This window comes from Motacilla alba, chromosome 14 (assembly GCF_015832195.1).
Source record: "Motacilla alba alba isolate MOTALB_02 chromosome 14, Motacilla_alba_V1.0_pri, whole genome shotgun sequence".
Taxonomy (NCBI): domain Eukaryota; kingdom Metazoa; phylum Chordata; class Aves; order Passeriformes; family Motacillidae; genus Motacilla; species Motacilla alba.
Window position 1 is genome coordinate 3,952,834 of NC_052029.1, and position 21,171 is coordinate 3,974,004.

Below are 21,171 nucleotides of genomic sequence, written 5' to 3' on the forward strand. Positions count from 1 at the left end.
TCCTGAAGAAAACATGTCCAAGATATCCACACGTGTACAAGTCCGTGCACACACACATTTACACATCTGCCATAAACAGAAGCTTTGCTGTTCTTGTTGCAATGAGATTCAGACACAAATGTCTGTCAGGTCCTGGCTAGCACTTGATAACAGACAGAAGGTTGAACAGTTTCTCCTCTTTAGCTTACCTTTGTATTTCTTTCAGCTTTCATCATTTGTTTATTAAAAAAAAAAAAAAAAAAAAAAACAGTGAGTAAGAAATAGATTTCCCTCTATTGGAAAGATGGAACAAAAAAGAAAACGTGTACTAACAAATCATATTTTTTCCTAAGAGCTGGCTACACCATATTGAAATAGGTTTGGGGTTTTTTGGTGCTTTTTTTTTTTGTGTGTGTGTTCATTCAATCCTGCCTTTAAGTTTATGCCTGTAGTAAAGTTTAATAAACGTCACCTAAAGGCACAATACTTGACATTGTATATTTAAATAACTCTGTGTACAAAAATAACAGTTCTTCAACCTGAGTTACTCCCCCTGTGCTGGTCAATGTGCTTTGTGACATGGGCTTCTCTGTTTGTGCTTTCAGGACACTAAAGCAGAGTGCAGTTCTGGTGTAGAAACTGAGGACAGAAAAGTAAGTGGCTTGTTTTAATGTGATTTTGCAGGCAACTGTAGTAGCTGGGATTTTCTCTGGTTGTTGTTTGGGTTTTTTTTTTAATTAAACCATGTGAAATTGCTTTATGGTTCTTTACATGTGTAAGCGTTTGTGTTGTACTTTAACTTCAATGGGGACCAAACAATCTTAGTCTATTGAAAATACTTGTTAGAAATTTGAATAACTGCTTTTATAAGAGAAGGGAATTACAGTCTTAATCTCTATACTACAAAAAAATTACAAGGCAGTTGCACTTCCCGTTCTTAATTTACATTATTAACAAAGTTATTGTGTCTGTCAAGATAAAGTTGGCATACCATGTTAATATCTGTAAGATGGCAAGATGACTGCTTTTTCTTGCTTTAGAAGTAGTACCTTTGAAACATTTTTTCCTTTTAAAGGGTTGATTAAAACGAATGTTTCTAGTTTTGTTTTCTGTGGACAAATATAAACCAGATAGAAAATACATTTTCAGTTGTGTTCTTCATCTTACTCATGGTAAGAACTAACCAAGAAACAAAGCCTTCACATAGAAGCTTTCAGCTTAAAAAGATATTGAATTGTCAGAAATGAATATCAATCCAGTTTTAAAGACAGTATGTGTTTTGCTTGAAAAGCTCTTGCTACTGAAATTTGAAAATCTGGATGACTAGATGTGTGCAGGGTGTTTCTGTGTGGAATAGTAACTGAGTCTGGGGAGATGCTGAGCACACGATATGTGATATAAAGTCTCTAACTCCAGCTGGTGCTTGCTCTGTCCCACTGAGGCTGCAGATTCTGAGCCTCAGCTTTCATCAAGCCCGCCACGTGCTTCCATTTAGGTTCATGTTGCTTTGAATTGTGCTAAAATCCAGGCTGGGTCCTTACTTCTAAACCTCAAGTTTTGATGTTTTTTAGTGTTGGTAGCAACTACTAAAACTGCCCCAGCCAGCAGTTCTTTCTGTAGCGTGCATTATGGGAAAAGGTGTCAGGAGCCTGGCAAACTTTGAACAATTTATTCAAGTTTTGTATTTCTTCTTCCTTGTATTGCAACTTTAATCTAGCAGAGCACCAGCCCATTGCCAGTAAACTGTGGATTTTTTACTGGTTTATGATGCCATGGTTTGTACCTCGGGAGGAATTTCAGGACATGTGTGTCTGAGACCTCCTCTTGCGACTCAAAGGGACTGCTCTGAGCTGGGGTGGTTTCCACCCTCAGTGACTCAGGATATCCAGCTTTCACATCCAGAGACTGCAACCAGCAGAAAGGATTGTCTAGAAAACCCCTGGATTTTTCTTCTTCCTTTTGTTGTTTTGCGAGAGCACTTTGAAAGAGCAGGAATGTGATAAACTCCTCTTGTTGCATGATCTGTTTCATCTTTGCTCTGTGTTTGGTCCCAAAATTGGAGCTTCACCAAGTTTAAGTGGCAGTTGTTCTTTCCAGTCCAGAGAGGGAGTTACCAGTGATCATCAAATACAGATCCATCAGTCTTGGTTAATACCAATGAATTGTTTCACGTTTGTTGGAAGCATCAATTAAGAATGTAACGTAATTTATAAACCTGAAACATTGTAAATAAATATTTTTATTTCATTGAATTTGAAATCAAGACAAACTACTGCAATTAGGGCATGCATCATTAGTATCTAATAATTTGCACTTCCATAATGAAATATACTACTAATGAACTATATCATTAGTAATTAATGGGAAATTTTCCCATTTAACCACAAAATACAAACCTGCAAGGTGCCTTTTCTTGTGCTCCTTTCTTTCTGAAGTTTTCTAATCTATAACTTCTGAAGTAGAAATTTATGTAGCCATGACTAAAGCATTGCCTGCAGGCAAACTCAAATTTAATAACTGTACTTATTATTTTGAAATCTATTATTCTGTAAATTCCCAAAGAGCAGTTAATTATCGTAACCACTTCATCACTGTGATCTGCCTCTCCTTTCATTGTCTTCAACTGACCTTTCCATGTAAGATTTTTATTTATTTCCTGCAAGGCTAAAAGCTCCCAGGTTTGAGAATACCAGGTGACAAGCAATGCACAGTCTGCTCTCTCTGGCCTGGATAATTATGGATTACTTAATTGCCTTTACCTTTCCCAGCAGAAGACCCTTAAGTGCATGTACAACTCATTTCCCACTTAATGAATACTTTTTTCTGCATTTGACACTCCCAAGCTTTCTTGTTTTGATCTCCCACCACCATTCTGAGCATCACTATAGTGGATGTTTAATGACTCATACGATCTCAGCTTTGCTTCTCAAAGAAACAAATGTAGAAAAGTGACCCTTAAGTTGTCACAGGAAAAACCTGTTAAAAACGTGTCACGTGTGATTTTTGTAAAAAAATCGATGGATTTCTGCAGCTAGCCATGTGATGTTTGGGAATATGAGCCATGATTCCAAAGCCTGTGTGATGTTTTGCTATTGCAAGGCCGGTGGCAGATGGTGAGGTTGGTTTTCCTTTTACCCATGTTTTCTGATACATCTCTGTGTGTTGGGCACAAACAAAATGGTTCTGGTGGAAGGCAGTCAATAAGGATATTGGCCATTTTGCCAAGAGGGAGAGCACGTGGATTCATTTGAAATCCTTCCAGTTGATATAACCAAACCACTGTCTGTCTCTAAGAAGGCTTCCAATGTGTGCAGCCTTTTTGTTGGTGTTGCCCTTACACAGCTCCATCATCTCCCATTACCTGGAAAACCTGCCTTGTTTCTTATGAAATTATATTTTATAAATATTCCTTGTTTTTTAATTCATCTCAGTTCATATCTTTACTTCATCTGATCAGTTTTTGTATTTTTTTAATATCTTTATATGGGACTTGCTTCAGTAATCTCCAAAAATATAAATAGAAAAAGAAACTGTAAATAGGATTTCTCCCAGTCCTGCTCTGTCTTTGAGATCTGAACCGAGCACAAAGGACATACTTTATTTTACTCTGCAATTGTCATATCATCACATTAATTCATGGCAACGTTGTGAAACCAAAACTCTGATGTGAAGTTACGTCCCCTGACATCATCTGTGTGACATTTCCACCTGACACTGCAAACTGGAAGTTAACTTACAGTGACCTTTCTGTGCTGGATCATTTTGTCTCAGCTTGTTTTTACCATGCTGGGAATGTTTTATTCTTCAGCCCTGGCTGTTTCATCTCTGTTTTATTTCAGTTTATTCTCCCCTAATGGGGCTGTGCTGGCTGTAATGTGCAGCGTCGTTCTCCTGTTGCTGGCAGGCAGCAAATGCCCCCATTGAGCAGCAGCTCAGCACCATTAGCAGGGGGCTCAAGGTCACCCAGGGTGTCCTGCTGCATTTTCCTTCTGGAGAAGGAAGTGGCTCATGGAGAGCATATTTTTGAGATGCATCTTGACTTGAAAATGTCCCACTTCAGAGCTGGGAGTGCAGAGGCTTTATGAGAGCTGCAGAGTTTATGGCAGTGCATCAGGGCAATAACCTGATGGGTCAGGAAGGCAGGAAGGTTCCCTGGAGTGCCATAATGTTTCCTAACTCCCTATTACCTGCTGTGGGATATGGGGGAGGCAGTAATGCCTTTCCTTTTCTCTGCCTGCTGTGCAAAATATTTCATAATTTAATTTTTTTTTCTTTAGTACCTTCTGTCAGTGGATCTCAAATTACTTTACAAACAAATTAAAAACACCTATGAGGAAAGTACTTACAGTTATATGGCTTGAGTTACATATGGAGAAATAGATGTATGAAGGGCAGATGTAGGCAAGGTTATAAAGTGTGTCTGAGACAAAATGAGGAGAAAAAGAAACAGCATTACAAATATATTTTGCTTTGTCTATTCAATGGCTTCGTGCAGGTTGTTTTTGGGGTTCTTTTAGTTTATTCATGGTGATCATATAAAGATGTTTTTCCCGGATGTTTAAGGGAATGGGGTTTTTTAGGAGAAAATATTTATCCAATTTCTCTGATCTTCAGATTACTGTAGAAAGGAATTAATAAGGGTATCAAATAGTGAGGAACACCATGGAGGGACTAAGTCAGCTCCTGGCATCCTAGACATGGATTTGTTATTATACTGTTTTCTTTCATGGCAGTCCCTTTTCCTGCTGTTTAGGGGCTCTTTAGCAGTGAATAGGAATAAGTGTCATTTTTATTCCCTTGTGAAGGCGTTGTGCAATCTGCATAATTGTGCAGATTGGTGAGATGCATTTTCATTCCCATTGAAAGAAATTATTTTTTTGTTGTGAGGGAAGATCATAGACTCCAATGGATTGGTAGGGAAGTGTCTAAATTGTATTTGGGTATAGATTTGGAGCAATCTAAGGAAGTTTTGAATACTAATGGCCCTTCTAACAGAGAGAACAAATGATTCCTGTTTCTCCTGCCTCTTTCCCTGGTGTACAGCAGTGCCAGGTGTTGTTGAACCATTGTAGGACAGGACCACTCAAAGTGGAGAGGGTTGACCACAGAATTCAGGAAGCAGGGGGAGTAACCCAGAGGGGGAATAATGAGCTGTTCCAGGAATAGCATCCTCCTGTCACAGCACAGCAGATGTTTCCCCTGACATCTCAGCTCATGTAAGTCAGATTTACCTGATGCTTCGTGAGCCTTCCTCACTGCAGAGCTGGAAGTTTCCACAACTCCACAAAAGGGTATAGTTATCTAAGGGGTGTGTGTGGGGGTGTGTTGTTTGTTTGTTACCAGAAAAGTTACTTGAAATCCACGGCCGCTTCCTTCACAATTATTTGAAATCAAGATCTGTTGCTCTCCAGGGATCCTAAAACTCAGAAAGTTAAATCAAGCCCATAGTCTACATTGTTTAGGCACTATTTATTGTTATTTATATTACTTTTAGCAATTTTTTTAAATCAGAGGGTTTTTTTTTTTTTCTCCTTTGTCTTAGTTTTATGTTCTTTTCAAATAAAAGCAACACTTCTGGGAAAACAGGGAGCTGAAAGTTGGCCTGCAACTTAAGACACTGCATTATTTATTAGCCAGCCTAATAAATATTGGCAATTCTAATGTGAGGAATTGCTCAGAAATCCAGTCCATTTCCTGGCATGTGGCTTGACAGAGTGCAAAGTCTTGCTGCAAAGTTTCCTGGTATTTGAATGCTCATAATGTCAGCCCTATTACTGCTCTCTTGTTCTCGCTGTCACTGACATGCAATTATGGGATTTCACAACTGAAGTGGTGACAGTTGCTCCTCTGTGTGTGTGTGTCTGTCTTTCCCCTTAATCCAACTCTATCTAGCAATCTGTAATTTGATAAAGTGGAATTGAAGTGACAGGCGTGACAGAAGTGCCAAAACAATAATTTGACCTCCCACTGAAGTGTCAACGTGTTCTGCTGCATGACTTTTACATATGCTGAATACACAGAAGGGACACGGATAGTGTATTTTCTGGGCTGCAATACCTGCTAAGGCACAGGGCTAAAAAAAGCTTTTACTACAGTGTGGCTTTTGGCCAACGTGTTCCATCTTGAACCATCACCTCTCCTATCCCTGTGTTACTATGCATGAACGTGATTGCTGCTGCAAATAAATTACCTTTTTTTAGGAGATTTTTTTCAAATCTTCATTTTGAAGATGTTTTGTATAAATCTTTAAATTATAATTCTGAGATTGTCTACAGAATTAGTTCTCAGATTTTATTTTATTTTTCTTTTTGAATCCCTTCTACCTTGAAATAAATTTCATTAGGTATATGACACATTCCTGCTAATAACTCCTAAAAAGCTCACCGAGCTAGAAAGAACATTCTTTTATATGCATGAATAAAATATTTTATTAGCACAGAACTAAATGTATGCTCAGGTTACTTTGGCATATATTCATATGTACTGTTCCTGCATTGCATACAAGTAATTATGTTTCATTTGGGGACAAGGGGGAGGGCAGGAGACAGAACCTGTTTGCTTTAATACTTGGCAAAATGTAAAGTTAAAATATTGAGATTCAGGGGAGAAGAATCAGAGGTGAAAGGGATAACTCAAGCCTGAGTTGATGCTAATTACCTGCCGAAATTAAGTGAAGAATAATTTGTGGGAGACTCCAGCATGGCTGAAATTTTGTTTACATTTTGCCATTAAATTTTCAACAGGTATAAAAGGAGAGGGGAATTGCCTTTTGAAGTTATATAAAGAAGGGAAAACCCCACAGATCTGTAAACGTTAGTATGCTGAGAATGGAAACATCTTGGATCTTGTCTGTGTTTGTGAACCAATAAAACTGCACAGCAATGGGAGGCTGCAGCTTCTGCTGCTGTGGTGGAACATTTCCTTTTAAAAGGTTTTGGGTGGTGTCAGCTGTTCATGTCCCAGGCTCCTCACTGTGGGCTTTTATAGGGTTTACATGTGCCAGAGACTTTCATGGTCATTGATGCTTCAGAGACAAGTCAGTTTCCAGTTGACATTTCCTTCTCTGACTTTTTTCTCACTTTTTAAAATAAAGACTTTAATCTTTACTTATGGGAGATTTGATAAAGAAGGACTGAGCTGATAACATGTACCTGTGACTCACCTTATTTGCAGGTATTTTTGTGGTCACAGGGTTTTTGGACCTGATCTAAAGAGTACTGAAAGAGAAGGGAGGGCTTACACTGCTGTGAGAAAAATTATCTCTTACAGACAGAAGAGTCTCAGGTTGGGGCCTTTTCTTTCATTTAACTTACTGCCAACCTGTGCTTAGGCATAGAAATGTTTTGTTCGTACATTTTAATTTTCCTCTCAGTAAGGAAAATAGCACCTGACAGGTCTGTTTTCCTAAACTATCTTTAAAGAGCCTTATTGGTGAGTTAGACATCCTGAGATTATGTATTTCTCTAGAAAAAAAGCAATGGAAATGTGAGTTCTTTTATGATTTATTCAGAGTCCTTGTAGCAGAGCTCCTGCTGAGACAAGCCCACCAATATGCTGCTCTAGAGGAGGTGGTAGTTGCTCTGTCTTTATTTAACACCAGACAAATGCTCTGATCTCAGGCTACTTCTCTGTGGTGTAAAAGTTGTGTAGTCCTGTGTACTCTTCACTGAAACTATTGTATAGTAAACTTGGAAATGGCACTTGAGATTTGTGAGAAGAACTCGATGCAGGCCGCTGCTGTAAATCATAAAATGAAGAGAGATAAATAACATTCTTTCTGTATCAAATGCTGTGTATCTATGGAAAGTTTAAATTTTTATATTGGATATTTGAGTCTTTTTAGGAATTAAACCACTGCTTATATTTTTGCATTTGTTCTCCTTATAACCAGAATTAAAAAAAAAAAAAAAAAAGAGAGTAAGAATAAATTCATATGGAAATATTTAGGAATATTGGGTATCGGAAGCGAGGCGACCCCCAACGAAGGGAGAAAATGACGAGGAGGACTCCATTGATATCAGAAGGCTTAATAATTACTTTATTATCCTGTATTATATCTATACTATATTACATCTAAACTGAATCTGCACAAGCACTTAACTGCACATCATCTCGTGGCTGTCAGCCGACAATCCCGACACACACCCCTGGATTCAACTGGTCAGTGAATCCAAACACTCTCACCAGAATCCAATTAGCAGTTCCCTTCAGGCAAACAACCTTCCTCAATGCATCCCACTTGTGAACAACAAGAGGAGCAGCAATTGAGATAAGAATTGTTTTTTCTGTCTCTGAGGTTCCTTGCTGCAAATCCCAGGAAATATCCTTGGGAAGTTGTGCCTTGCTTTTCTCTGTGAAGAGAAATGCAGCCACAATTAAGTACTAAAAATCCTCATTTGTTTCTTCTGCTCCATGTCTCGAGCATTACTGTGGATGGGAGCAGAGGCTGTGCCCTGTCCCTCAGTGCATGTGGGCTCAGTTCTGTGCCTGCAGCAACATCTGAGTCTGTTGGACAGGCTTGGAATCCTGTGTGGGATATTTGGCTCCAGAGGCAGGAGCGCTGTGATTCCTCCTCTCTGTTAACCTCTCTGTTAACCTCTCTGTTGGTACCCAGGTGCTGTCCAGGAGTTGGCTCGTGTTGGGAGTTCTTTTTGGGCATTGAGGCTCGCTGCAAACAGCGATTCAGTGATTCAAAAAGAAGTATTGCTTATGCTTAACAGCACTGTCACAGTGCGGGAGGAGGGACAGAATGTGACCCGAAGGGTTGGACACATTGATGAGCTGGCTGAGGCTGCAGCTGGTACCCCCAGCCACCTGACACTGGGATTGGAGAGACATGGGAAAGGGAAAAGCAAGAAAATTCATGAGCTGAGATAGTTTATTCGGTGAAGAGACAGAAAAACTCTAACCAAACCCAAACCCCAGGAGGTGCAGGGGAAGTGAGAAGGGATGCCAGCAGCAGGACAGGGTTCCTCTGGTCAGTGATGCTTTGATGAGCCAGCAGCAGTTCATACTCAGCAGGAGACCTGTAGGATCTATTTATTTTTAGTCAAAAGGAGTCCATAACTCTTTGAGCTGCCTCCCTTCACTGTGCATGTTCCTTGGGCATTATAGGACACGTTTCCACACCCTTATTGGATCGGGAAAGCCTTATGGCATTTGTATGTGAATGCAGAGGTCTTATCACAGCATAAATTGATCAGATGGCTCTCCAGGAGCACATGCATGGCAAGATTGTCAGTGGCAGATTGTTTTCAGCATATTTGAAGGGGACAGACTGAATCAGATGATTGTTTTGTTTGCCAAATTAATATCTGGGATGTAATCCAGCCTGATTAACAGCATGGCTGTGATTGGATCAGGAAAGGGTAAGCAGACATTTGGAAGGTTTTTTAATACCTGCTGGCTCTGTTCCTTTCCCAGTAGCTTGAACATGTGCAAGAATATGCTTCTGTCCAGTAATCTAATTCATTTCTCATGGATTCCATTTTGGCTTTTTTAGTTGTATTGGATCTCTTGCCAGGTAAATCTTTTCTCTGTAGCAATAGATGGCTTTTTTATGGTGGTGGTTGGGCAGTTTGATCAAAACTTCCTCATTCCATTATTTCAGAACTGATTTCTTCAGCAGTGATGCGGAGTGTCGTACTGTCTAATGAAGCCTGTTTTTGTAAGAGCACTCACATTTGAATTTATATATATCTATATTTAGAAACCTGAGTATGTATGTATCTTTCTGTAGTTTTTGAAACATGGTTGAGGATTCTTATGTACAGAGTAAAATAAGGGTTAATAGATTTTTTTTTTTTTGAACAGAAGTATGTTTTATTGTCTTTCAGTGTGATGGATGAGACAGAGATCATGGTCATATATAAACCATGTGCTTTCCAGATTAGATTGATGTAATCATAGCTATGTTGCACACTTCAGCTAAAAATTTGTTCTTCTTGATCAAGGTCAGGAAAATCCAGGGATTCTGCCATTTATCTCATCTCTTCAGTATTAAAACAGGACAATATTAAAAGGATTGCTGTACAGGCATGTTTCCACTATGTCATACTTGCTGTCTCACAACTGTTTTTTAAAAGATCAGGGATTATTTCTGGAAAAAAATAGAATATAAATGTTGAAAAAAGAAGGCTGGTATTCAAACTCTAAAGTAAGGCTTCTTTTATTCTTCATTTTATCTTTCCCTATCAGCGGGCTAATGTACAAAAGAAAGTTAATTTAGCTTTTTTCCTAGAGGATGGCAATATGCATACCATGCAAGGAGCAAACATTTTGACTTCAAAACAAAGCCATTTGAAAAAATTCTGATCTCTGTTACCCTCTTTCACTTTCAATACTGGATAAAGGTTGAAGTCTAAGGAACAGAGCAGGTTTGTTACACGTGTGCACTGTCTGAAATCCAGCAGGGAACATCTGTTTCAGCAGATTTGTTTGTGTTTCTTAAAACTTTGGCTTGCTGTGGCCTTTTGCTGGTAATTGGTTAATGGGTAATGTAAGGCAAAATTGTAGGGAGGTATAAAATCTTATTACACCATCTGAGGCGCTGTCATACCAGCTGGATGGAAAACATTCTTTGTGCCTTAGTCAGGACGCTCTTACTGGTACCTCCTGAAACTTTTTGCCTTTGCACCCAACGTTTGATGCTGTTTTATTGTGTTGCTGCCTCGCGTTTCCTTTGACCTCATCTGCCTGTACTATTGTATTTCTCCGAAACAGATTCCAGTATTTCTCCTGAACAGATTCCAGTATTTCTTTGGTTCACAGCAACCAGAGAAAATCAGGTTTTTCTTTTTACCTCTGAGATGCCAGGTGTGGGAGGTGACATGGAAGCAGGAGCATCCTGCCTGGCTCTCGTGACCTTGCAAGTCAATGTCTCCCCCGTTCTTTTCCAAAGCTGTAGAACACATTTCTGCATTAAAAAGGTTGGGTTTATATCTGCTTTGAAGTCTTTTCACTGCTATTGAAGATGCAGAATGATCACTCAGTGTATTTCTAACTGACCTTGGGATGAAATTTCTTAGGACAGTATTTGAGCAGTTTTGAAAATTTGGAACACCTGAAGAACTTTGCCCTTCTCTATTTGTTATATTCTGTAAAATGCTTTTGAAGAACTGTGATCCACTGTTTATTAAAATGTAATGAATTTTGAATTTTGACTACACAGTCTAAGTAAAAAAAAATGCAAAAGGTAAATTGAAAACCCTTAGAATCTGTAACACCAAGTTCTGTGTTTTAAAATATCTTGTCTTCTACTACCCATACCACAGTCTTGGTTTTTAATGTCTGATGTTTTAGTCTACAACACTGACATGGTAATTTCCCCATGTATTTTGTTAAAAAGGGTTAGGTCATTTCATATAATCATCTACATGTGATGAAGAAATGATTTTTTTTTTTTGCAACTCATTCTAGGAAGACATTTAAATGTACAAACCTGTTTTTTCTGTTCCCATGTAGTTACAGAGCTCTCATTGATTTGATAATTAATTATATGACATGATACCTTTTTTTTTTTAATGTTGCTCCAGCTAGTGTACTTTACTGAATCTGCCTTGACTCTGTGTTTCCATTGCTTTGGGATGCTTGGAAACAGAGCTTGTTATGTCAACCCATCAACTGCAAGAGTTGTCCATGTCCACCATGGACCTAGTTTTGATTCTAGCACAAATTAGCACAAGGTTGTGTTTTCCAGCACATTTATTTTCCAAATTCTGTCCCATAAAGCTGATTCTATCTCAGCTGAAGGCTGATTTCTTTTTAGGAGGTCTGTGCTGTCACAGCTTTCCTACACTGTGCAGAATAACCCCCACACACACACACCAGGTGCTGGAGTTCTGGCCAGTTTTTGTTTGCAGTGAGAAGAAAATGCTTTCGAGGGACTTGCAAATTCACTTTTCAAACCAGCCCAAGTGACCTTATTTACAGTCACTGGCATTTCCAAATGAATTTAAATTGAATGTTGCTGTATCATTGAAATTCCTTTGAAGAACCTCCAGAAACTTTGTAATTCTGGCCATTCCCTCAGTCCTGGCCATGGCCATTAAGATAATTAAGACAGCTGGGTGAGGTTGCTGTATTTACATTGCAGCTGTGATGTGGGGTCCTGTGCCCCGGATTGGGGTGACCCCGAAAGACAGAAAAGTCTCTCTTCCAACCCGTGCCTCGAAGAAAGACTCAGTAGTCTTCTGTTGTCCGGTCTCAAGGTTGTTTATTGTTGGTTATCTACAAGATTCTTCTCCTGAGCTGCTGTGGCCCGTTCAGCAGGTCAGACAAAGGCACACTGCCCTCCCAGGGGGCTGGTGCCATCTTTTATATCATATATTACGTACTACATGTTTATGCTTTTTCCCCAATACCTACTATCTATATTGAATGGTGACTTTCTACTCTAAACCAATCTGTGAGTGCCAACATCACCAAAGACATGGAGGCTAGGAAGGAGAAAGAAAGAGGACAGGGCACACCCAAATCCCTCCATCTTAGAACCCCTGACCCCCATGTACAAAACTCAGACCCCTGCGTACAAGGCTTAAAACCCCCCCTGTGCAGCACTCAAAGATCCTTCCTTTCACTTCGTGACTACTTCTACCACAATACCTAACTTGTGAGTGTGGCTTGTAATTCTTCATACAGAGTTGGTAATTTGCTCCATGGGCTAAGATCAAAACCCCACGTGTGTCTTTGGCTGCATGCCAGGGTCTCAGAGCCCCCCGCCAGTGGCTCTGGCCATCCAGGGCACCCAGAGGGATGTCCTGGGTTCCCACGCTGTGATTGCAGTGAGGCTCTGTCTCACTGCGTGAAGAAAAAAGCATCCAGTTCCATCTGGGGAAAGAAAGGATTACGTGGGATCACTTGCAGTTCTTCAGCTTCAGCTGGAGCAAAAGCAAATATTTGTTGTTGCTGTGAGATTTGGAGATTATTGGGTTCCAAAACTTTTAATGTTTGTTCCTCAAGTCGAGTCTTCAAAGAAAAGTGTCATAATTTTTTGAAGTTCTACACACTTTTCAAGTTTCTTAACCAGTGCAAACTCTGTCAGAGTCTCTCACAGAAGACTGTGAGAATTGAGTCAGACTGGAGCCTAGACCAAGTTATTCTGCATGCTAATGAATTTATCTTTCAAAACATTCCTAGTACATTCTCTCTCACCTCAAACACTGCTTCAAAATTAATTAAAAGAGCTCTGAAACTTCAGACTAACTTAAAAAAAGTTGATGTAAATGTCACAAACTGCTTTTACCTTGCCTCTTACTTTCCTGTGTATTAGAAACATACCCAAGCTTATTGTGAGTTTTCCCAGGGCTGCTTGTGTCATGTCCTGGGGACATTTTTAACCTATCTATCTGAATTATAGGACCAGACTGATGATCCTAATAGTCCTTAATTACCAAAAATGTCTCTCTATTACTGTTATTTGAGCTTTGTCTACAACATCACTCAAGCTGGGTTTGCTTACCCCTAAAGTTGGTTAACTGTGGATGCTGTAATAATCATTATAAGGAAAAAACTGCTCATTTTTGGTTTTTTTCCCCCCTAGCATAGCAAAGCTCAGAGTCGATTATATGTGTGCGGTTTAAATGTTATGAGATATATAGCTCAAAATTTGTTAATGTAGTCCCTTAATTAAAGAAATACCACTTTATGTACTTGCCTTTGAGGTCCACAATCATAAACTGTTTAGCAATGGTTTTCAAATTACATAGTTTAAGTTAAATTTTAACATAACTACTCTATTAAAAAAAGGAAAATAAGAAAAAAAATGGCAAGACAAGCATGATTCTATATTACATGGCATTTTCGCCATAGCTTTTAGTCAGTTGGTTTCAATGTTCTGCTCTCATATTCTGTCTTTACTTGAAAATCACATTTTCATTTATGCATTCAATGCTTCTCCATGTAAATATTATGACTCCCCTCACGGATTTTTACAAATGTGCATAGTACTAAGGCTTGTTCCTTGTTTTTCCATTTAAATATTTAGCTGGCTGCATTTCCCCACCCCATGCTGATATAGCTTCCATAGCCAGACGATGGCACTGTAGGCTAAAGAACACACCTGCCAGTAACTCCTGTCCCTTTTTTAAATGGAATAGGTGTTGGGTTTATTCCTCTCCCCCAACGACTTCATTTCATAATAACTTGGAAGTTATTTTAAGGCCTGTTCATCCTCTGCAGAAGCCATTGTCTGGGTTCTCCATTATTGCACTATTACTACAGCTCTTCTGCATGTATTGGACTTGTTTAGATCTGATATCAAAGCCAAAATAATTTTTTCTACTGCCTGTGTATTATTCTTTAATGTGGTGAATCCTCACTCCACTATAACTGTTTTTGTAAGCGTTTTGCACAACAAAATTAATAAATATGGCTTCTCTCAGGCCATTCTTCTTTCTACTTCTTTTCTTCGCTGCTTTTTGTTGCATGTAATAAAAATTGAAACATTCCAATGGCCACATCTCTGTAATACATTAAAATAGTTGGAATTGTAATTCCATATTTCTATGTTGCATCAAATCCATGTGTGTGACAGCAGCTGCTCTTTGTCTCTGAATCACACAAGAACCAGGCAATGAAGAAATTAAATTGATGTAAGGCATTACAAAATGCAGTTTACTTTTCATGCTGGCCTCTGAAACTAGTCCTGAACACTATTTTTTCACGCTTCAGCCCAAAATGAGAGCACTTTTTGTCACCAAGTGGCCTGACTGTGACAGAAGCCCCAGTGCTTCTCTTTTACTCTTTCACCTCCCTCCTCCTTTTCTCCCCGAACTCTTGATGTCATTTAGGCATTATTTGTATTAGATTATTTTATTAGAGGGAGAGGATTACTGCTGGATTTATGTATCTTGATAAGGATTTCCTTTTTATTTATTTATTTCTGTTCATAATGAGCAAAGAGAAGCTGGGGTAGCCAATTCTCCAAGCAGGGATATGAATGATATAACACAAAACCAGCTTGAAGGATTTGGTGATAAGTAGGTGAATTGTTTTGGGATGATGCTTTTGAAAACAGAGTTTATGTTATTTATTTTAGTAATAGTCATGATGAAATTCTTTCACAAAAGCAATTCTATTAATTTGTTCAAACCACAAGTGAATACATCACTAAACTGAAAAGTACACCTCAGCCCCCACTATTTCTAAAGCTTTTGGTTTTGCTGAGAATTGCTTTGCTCTGTAATATGATTGTCATGCTTAAGCATATTTATCTGAGCAGGTTTATTACCTGTAATAGTGGGGTTTATTTATTTGTTTGTACTTATTGCTGAGTGTGGATTGCCAAACAACTTGGGCTTTCACAACGAGGTTGCTGTTACAGCACTGCTCACAAAAAACATTTGCACGTGACTCCCTGAGGGGTGGGCTACTGCACAATGCTTGACATTTTTATAAGGGAGGGTGAAATTAGCAGTGGATTTTTTTATCTGGAGCTGCCATGTGACACTCCTGGGGATAAACCAGAGACCCACAACTATTAACTTGCCTTTTCCAGCCAGTCGATGAAAGCCTGACTCGTGTGGCCTGCAGGGCACAGCACAGGCCCTGGCTACTTAGCCAGGTATTTATTTACAGCATCTGGGGGACTTGAAAGGGGTTTTTTGACTGGCAAGATTAATAAGTGCCATGGCTGTCTGTAGGTAAAGCTGCTTTTTTCTGTAGGCATTATAATATAATAATATAATATTCAAAAATAACATCAATGCATAATATAATAATATAATATGAAATAATATAATGCATTAAACTATAGATTATATTGATTAATAATAAATTAATAATTATTTATATAATATAATGGTAATGTATTTGTGTATATTATAATAGATTAAAAAATAAAGCAGTTTTTAGTAATAAATCAGAACTTGCCTGTCCTGTGTTACTCCCTTTGTGCCCCTGCTGCTATGATGATGTGCTCTGTCTCACAGAGTGGCTGATGTCCCACACTTGCCTGTGCAATTTCATGTGCCCCAGAAGCACACTCTGAATCTGAGCTCAGTTGCCATTGCTGGCATTAAACTTTTAATCAGAATTTCCAAGCCTGGTGTTATAATTATTTACACACAGCCATTTATAGTCTATGGAAGGGGGAACTGTAGTTGTTAGGCACAATAATGACACCCAACTGCACTCTGGACACAACTGAGCAGTAAGTTCTTACAGGAACTGGCAGCTGTGAGTTTGCTTGGTTCAGCTAATTGGGTGCTCGTTGTAGTCCATGTGTGTTTCCAGCTAACTGCAGCAGCTTTCATGTCTGCCTGTCTCGAGTTCTGATTAACCCAACTGGACTGTGGTTCTGGCCTTGGAAATCTATCACCTTGTGCAACAAAGCTTGGAATTTGCAAATTATAATATAAAGTTTGCCTTGGATGTTGGGATTTTTAATTTTTTTGTTGGTTGGTTGGTTGGGTGTGGGGTTTTTTGTTTTTTTTTTTTGGTTGGTTGGTTTGTTTTGGTTTTTTTCCATATTCCTTTTACTGGGTTTTCTAATCTTTATTTATTTACTCAGAAGCTAATATGAAGTCTTTGGTACATAGTCTTGTTTATTCAAAGTTTTTACTTATTGCTTTTGTCTCCTATGGCTGATTTTTGTTTTTCATTTGTACTTAAGAATCTGTTATAAAGTTAGGCTGAATTTAGTATGTGTCATCCCTTTTGTAACAGTGCTCCTCAAAGGAATATCATACAAGTTTATGGTATTTTCTAATTATTCAATAAACTGTTTAAGGTTCAATGAAGTTGAAATCAACAGCCAATGACATTTTAATATGGATGGAGTGCATAAGAAATTTTGGTGTCTGGAAATTGTATTTTGAATAGGTTTCTGAGCTGAGCTGGGAGTGGAGGTGTGCACTGTGGAGTTACCATTTACAGCTTTTAACTAAATTATTCTTAATAGCATTTTTATTAGTATAGTGAGTACTTGGGAATCCTGAAAGACCTTTCAGGTGAATAAGTCATCCAGTGGTGATAAATATTTACCTGTCATGAAGTGGGAAATTAAAAAAATAAACAAGCTGACAGTGATTCAATGTTACATCAGGGAGTTTATCTTAGACAAAGAAATAAACTGTATCTTATTAGGGCTTGTCTTCTAACTTAATATCTCATGCTAAGAGCTAGGCAGTGAAAAGAGGTTCCTAAAATATCTCACCACTTTTTATTTTAGTAATTAAGACAGTTGAATTCCTTTTGAAAAGCCTGAAATGACTGTACAGCGCGAGGGCTGGATACTGCCTGAAGGGAGCTAATTACCTGCTTGGTGACTTGGATGGAGAATTTGGCTGTTTGAGGAAGAATTCCTGTTCTGTTCCACTTAGGAGAAGTCTTTAGTCTCCTACTGGCTGCCAGAGAAGCTGTGGCTGCCCCTGGATCCCTGGAAGTGTCCAAGGCCAGGCTGGATGGAGCGTGGGGCAGTGGAAGGGGTCCCTGCCATGGTGGGGGGTGTCAGAACTGAATGATCTTTGAGGTCTCTTCCAACACAAACCATTCTGGGATTCCATGATTTTTTTGAGCTCTGATTTTTCTCCAGGGATTTTTGTGCATGACTTGTCTTGTTCCTTTTCCTCTGTAACCTCCAAGTACAATTTGTTGCTGTGAAGCCTCAGGACAGGTGGAACTGTTAATTAGGTCGCAGAAGAATTCTGTTTGTTTATTATTCCAGAACCAGCTCATCATACAGGAACATAAAAATGGTTACTTTGAACTGTTGTAATTATTCAGACACATAAAAATCTCCTTTGGAATGATCCCTGTGATGTGTTTTTGTTTTTATTTGAGGAAGACAAATTATATTGTTGATGTGAAATGTGTGTAATTCTCAGTCTAGACATTCTTTGCATTCAAACAAAACCTTCTGCCACTGCTCACTAATTCGAGTTTCCTGTTTTCTGTGTGTGATGATAATGTGAAGCTAATGGTTCAGCCTTGGACATTTGGTAAATATATTGGAGAGGTGTCTCTTTTGCAGCAAATAACAAACCAGTAATGCTGCTCTTCAGACAGGGGTTCATCTGAGGGATGGGAGGGGCAGGAAATCAATTCTTCCAATTTCTTATAGGAGATAAGAATCTCTTTAAGTTGACACAGATTAATTATAGAGACTGTATCAGTTGTCTTCATCAGAAACTCTGATTTACTAAATCAGTCTTACTAAAATGGCTAATATACCATCCTTTTGAGCAACTCAGAACTTCTTTGACAAAACAGTATATAATTTGTCTCTTTTTACTTTCATTTTAAAATTACTGTTTTATTATTGGAAATTTTGTAAAGCAGATCCACTAAATTCAAACTTGAAAATGCAAAATCAATCCTGACATTTAATTAGATGTTCCAGATTCTCTTCAGTATAATAATGAAAAGCAACTGATATTCTGAGGTCATGTAATTAAAAAATTCCCTATAGCTAGCCCTCAAAGGTTTTGTTTTATTTAGATATACATGTGCATTTATGGAAATGTGCAGCTGCCTCAAAAATTCTCCATAATTCTTACATATGCAGTTTTTTAGATTATTTCTTTAATAGCCTGCTTTGGGAAATTTCTTGTTATCTCACTCTTAACTCTTGTATACTGAACAGTTGGCAAATGGTAAAAAAGAATTTAGATTTCTATCTAGTGATGGTGAAAATGTTGAAAACACAAGGCAAGCAGTATACATGCAAAGAGGATAAAAGGGGGGAAGGTGCCCTGCTGTTTCTGTGGTGGTATCAATGCTATCTTTTAGCCATGATCCGGGGCTTCTTTGGCCATCTTTAGGGTGCTGTGGATTACCTGGATGTTGGACATAATCTCTGGAACAATTCTAGCACTGTACTGGCTTATTTTACACATTAAAGGTACAAGTGACTTTAGAAAACAATTTTTTCAGTGATTTTTGTTTTTAAGATGCTGTAAAGTGAAACCTCAGTTTTAGGGTAATTGGTTTTCTTATGAGGGAAAAGTCAAAGACCTTCAGTGTCCTACAGAATATGCTGAATTTTTTAATGAAGAATACATTTTTTTAATGTTTGCCCAAGCACATTATGCCAGACATAAAATGCTGACTTAGCTTCACGGGGAAGCAGGAAAAGAGAGACTAATGATGTGCCTGTTCCATGAGTTTTATTCAGCATGCCCAATGATTCTCTGCGTGTTCTGATCTCAGAACTTCCCCTGTGCAGGAGGTGTGTGCTCCATCTGCTGCAAACACACGGGAGGAAATGCGAGGGACATTTCCAGGGAGCTTTGAGCTCTTCCATCGTTCTTGTATTCTGATTTCCTGTGAAACATTCTGAACTGGCTGGCAGTTTTTGTATGTCTGCATTGCTGTCTTTAATGATGGTTCTGTAATGAAAGGGTTTTCCTTTGGTCTGGGCAGAGGGCTGGGTGTCCCCAGGACAACTGTCCCCTCAAACACTTTCAGGGTTTCAAACAGAAAAGAGTTTAGAACTGCTGGCTTTCAATGCTCTTTGCAAAATAACCTGTTGTAATGTGGGGAATATGATGGTTATGGGAGCTGAGTGAGGAAAGGAATGTATTTATTATCAGTATGCAGTTTGTTTTTTTTTTTAATGCTAAATGATTGCTCTGCATTGAAGAAAAAAAAATAAAAGGTAAAGTTTAGCTGTTTTGCTCTAAAGTTTTCCAATATGTGAATTTTCTCTCTCTCTCTGTTTGCTAAATTGATAAGACATGCATAGTTCCAGATAAAACATGCAAAATACTTAAGTGCATGGAAGAAAGAAAACAATATTTTCACAATCCATTTTCCCCTTATAAACAACCAAGTTGATATGGTTTAACTGTAATTTTTCCAGCCAATTCAATATAGAAGCCATCACTTACTATTAAAAAAAATAAAACCCAACCAAAACTGGGGGAGAAAAAGCTTAATAAGATTAAAAGAAATGTTTAATAGGAAAAACTGATTAATTTCTGGTGACAAATGAAAATATCTGCACAAATTTATTTTGAAGCTTACTATATACAGTTTTCATATTATTCTGTCAACTTAGGTTAATGCACATGTGTAGGAATAAATAAATTTACACTGCCAAAATTTTACCCCCTAGATGCTGGAAATAAGAGCCAAGACTGAGGTAACAGAGGATAAAAGTGTTTTCAGTTTTTTGTTGTTGTCAGTTCATAAAACATAAAATATGTAAAGTGTCGTTTTCTAATGACTCCCTTTATAAACTACGAAGTCTACAAATGCATTTAGTTATTTGCTGATTATAATTCTATACTAAATCAAAAATTACTGCATAAAAACACTTCCATACAGCCAGCTCAGTCTTTTTAAATGATGGTCTGGAAACAGGAGATCCTTTATTCTTGTTTTTCCTTGGAGTAATGAAAAATGAAAAAAGTGTTGTGTAAATGTCAAAAACATTGTCAGGAATAAATCCTGGGGGTTGGTTAATGAAACTTTGGTGCCTGGTGGCGAGCAGCAGGCCCCCAGCTCTCCAGCAGGCAGCACCAGGATGCTGGGAGCAGTAATAGCTCAGAAAATGTGTGCCACATTCCATCACTAATTCCTCATTTTCCGAAGTCTCCCAGGCACGTGGCTTAAGCTCTGAAGCAGGAAGCCCCACAACCAGCAGCAGATTTTCAGCTGTCTGCACCATGTATTAAAAATTGTAGGATTTGTGTGAGTTATTCTGTGCCACAGTTTCATTATTGAATGGGTTATATAAACAAAGTGTGTGCAATATCTCAAAGGGAGGTTTTGGTTAGGTTTTATGATATCAGACACACACTGAGACACAGCTGATGTTAATGGAATAACAAGGAACTGAGGGAACAGTGAAAAATAAAGTAGTTGAGAACCCAGAACAGGACAGTTAATAGTTCAGGAAGCTCTTTCTTTCCTGTTGTAAAATCCAAACTACTTAAGTTGGGAAGTATGTCTATAATGAGGAAATGAAAATTTCTCTGGAAAATCTTGGCTAGTCAGAGACAGGAGCCTGCATTGCCTTGTTTTAAGGGCAGGTGATGCAGCCAGGCTGGCTGCCCGAGGGACCAGTGCCCAGCAGCAAGGCCAGTTCCACATGGGCTGTGCACAGGGTTGGCTCAAACTGCGCTGCAGGACAGGGCACGGGTCCTGTGCCAGGCTGAGCATCCACCAGGAATATCTCCTCTGCCTGCTGCCAGCCTGAGCCTTTCTGAGAACGCCCTGCGTGTTTGCCTTGGGCTGGTTGGAGCTAGA

The 21,171-nt window shown here is 38.7% G+C and overlaps 1 protein-coding gene across 33 annotated transcripts in view; it reads left to right on the forward strand.

The window, feature by feature from the left end:
• RBFOX1 (RNA binding fox-1 homolog 1) overlaps nt 1–21,171 on the forward strand; it is a 1,167,310-nt gene that overhangs the window by 642,861 nt on the left and 503,278 nt on the right. For 29 of the 33 annotated variants that reach the window (XM_038151507.1, XM_038151462.1, XM_038151474.1 and 26 more), the window contains one exon: nt 585–632. The exons of the other annotated variants lie outside the window; for them this stretch is intronic. In XM_038151507.1, the coding sequence (XP_038007435.1) occupies nt 585–632 (48 nt within the window). The remainder of the gene's footprint in view (nt 1–584; nt 633–21,171) is intronic. 33 annotated transcript variants of the gene reach the window in all.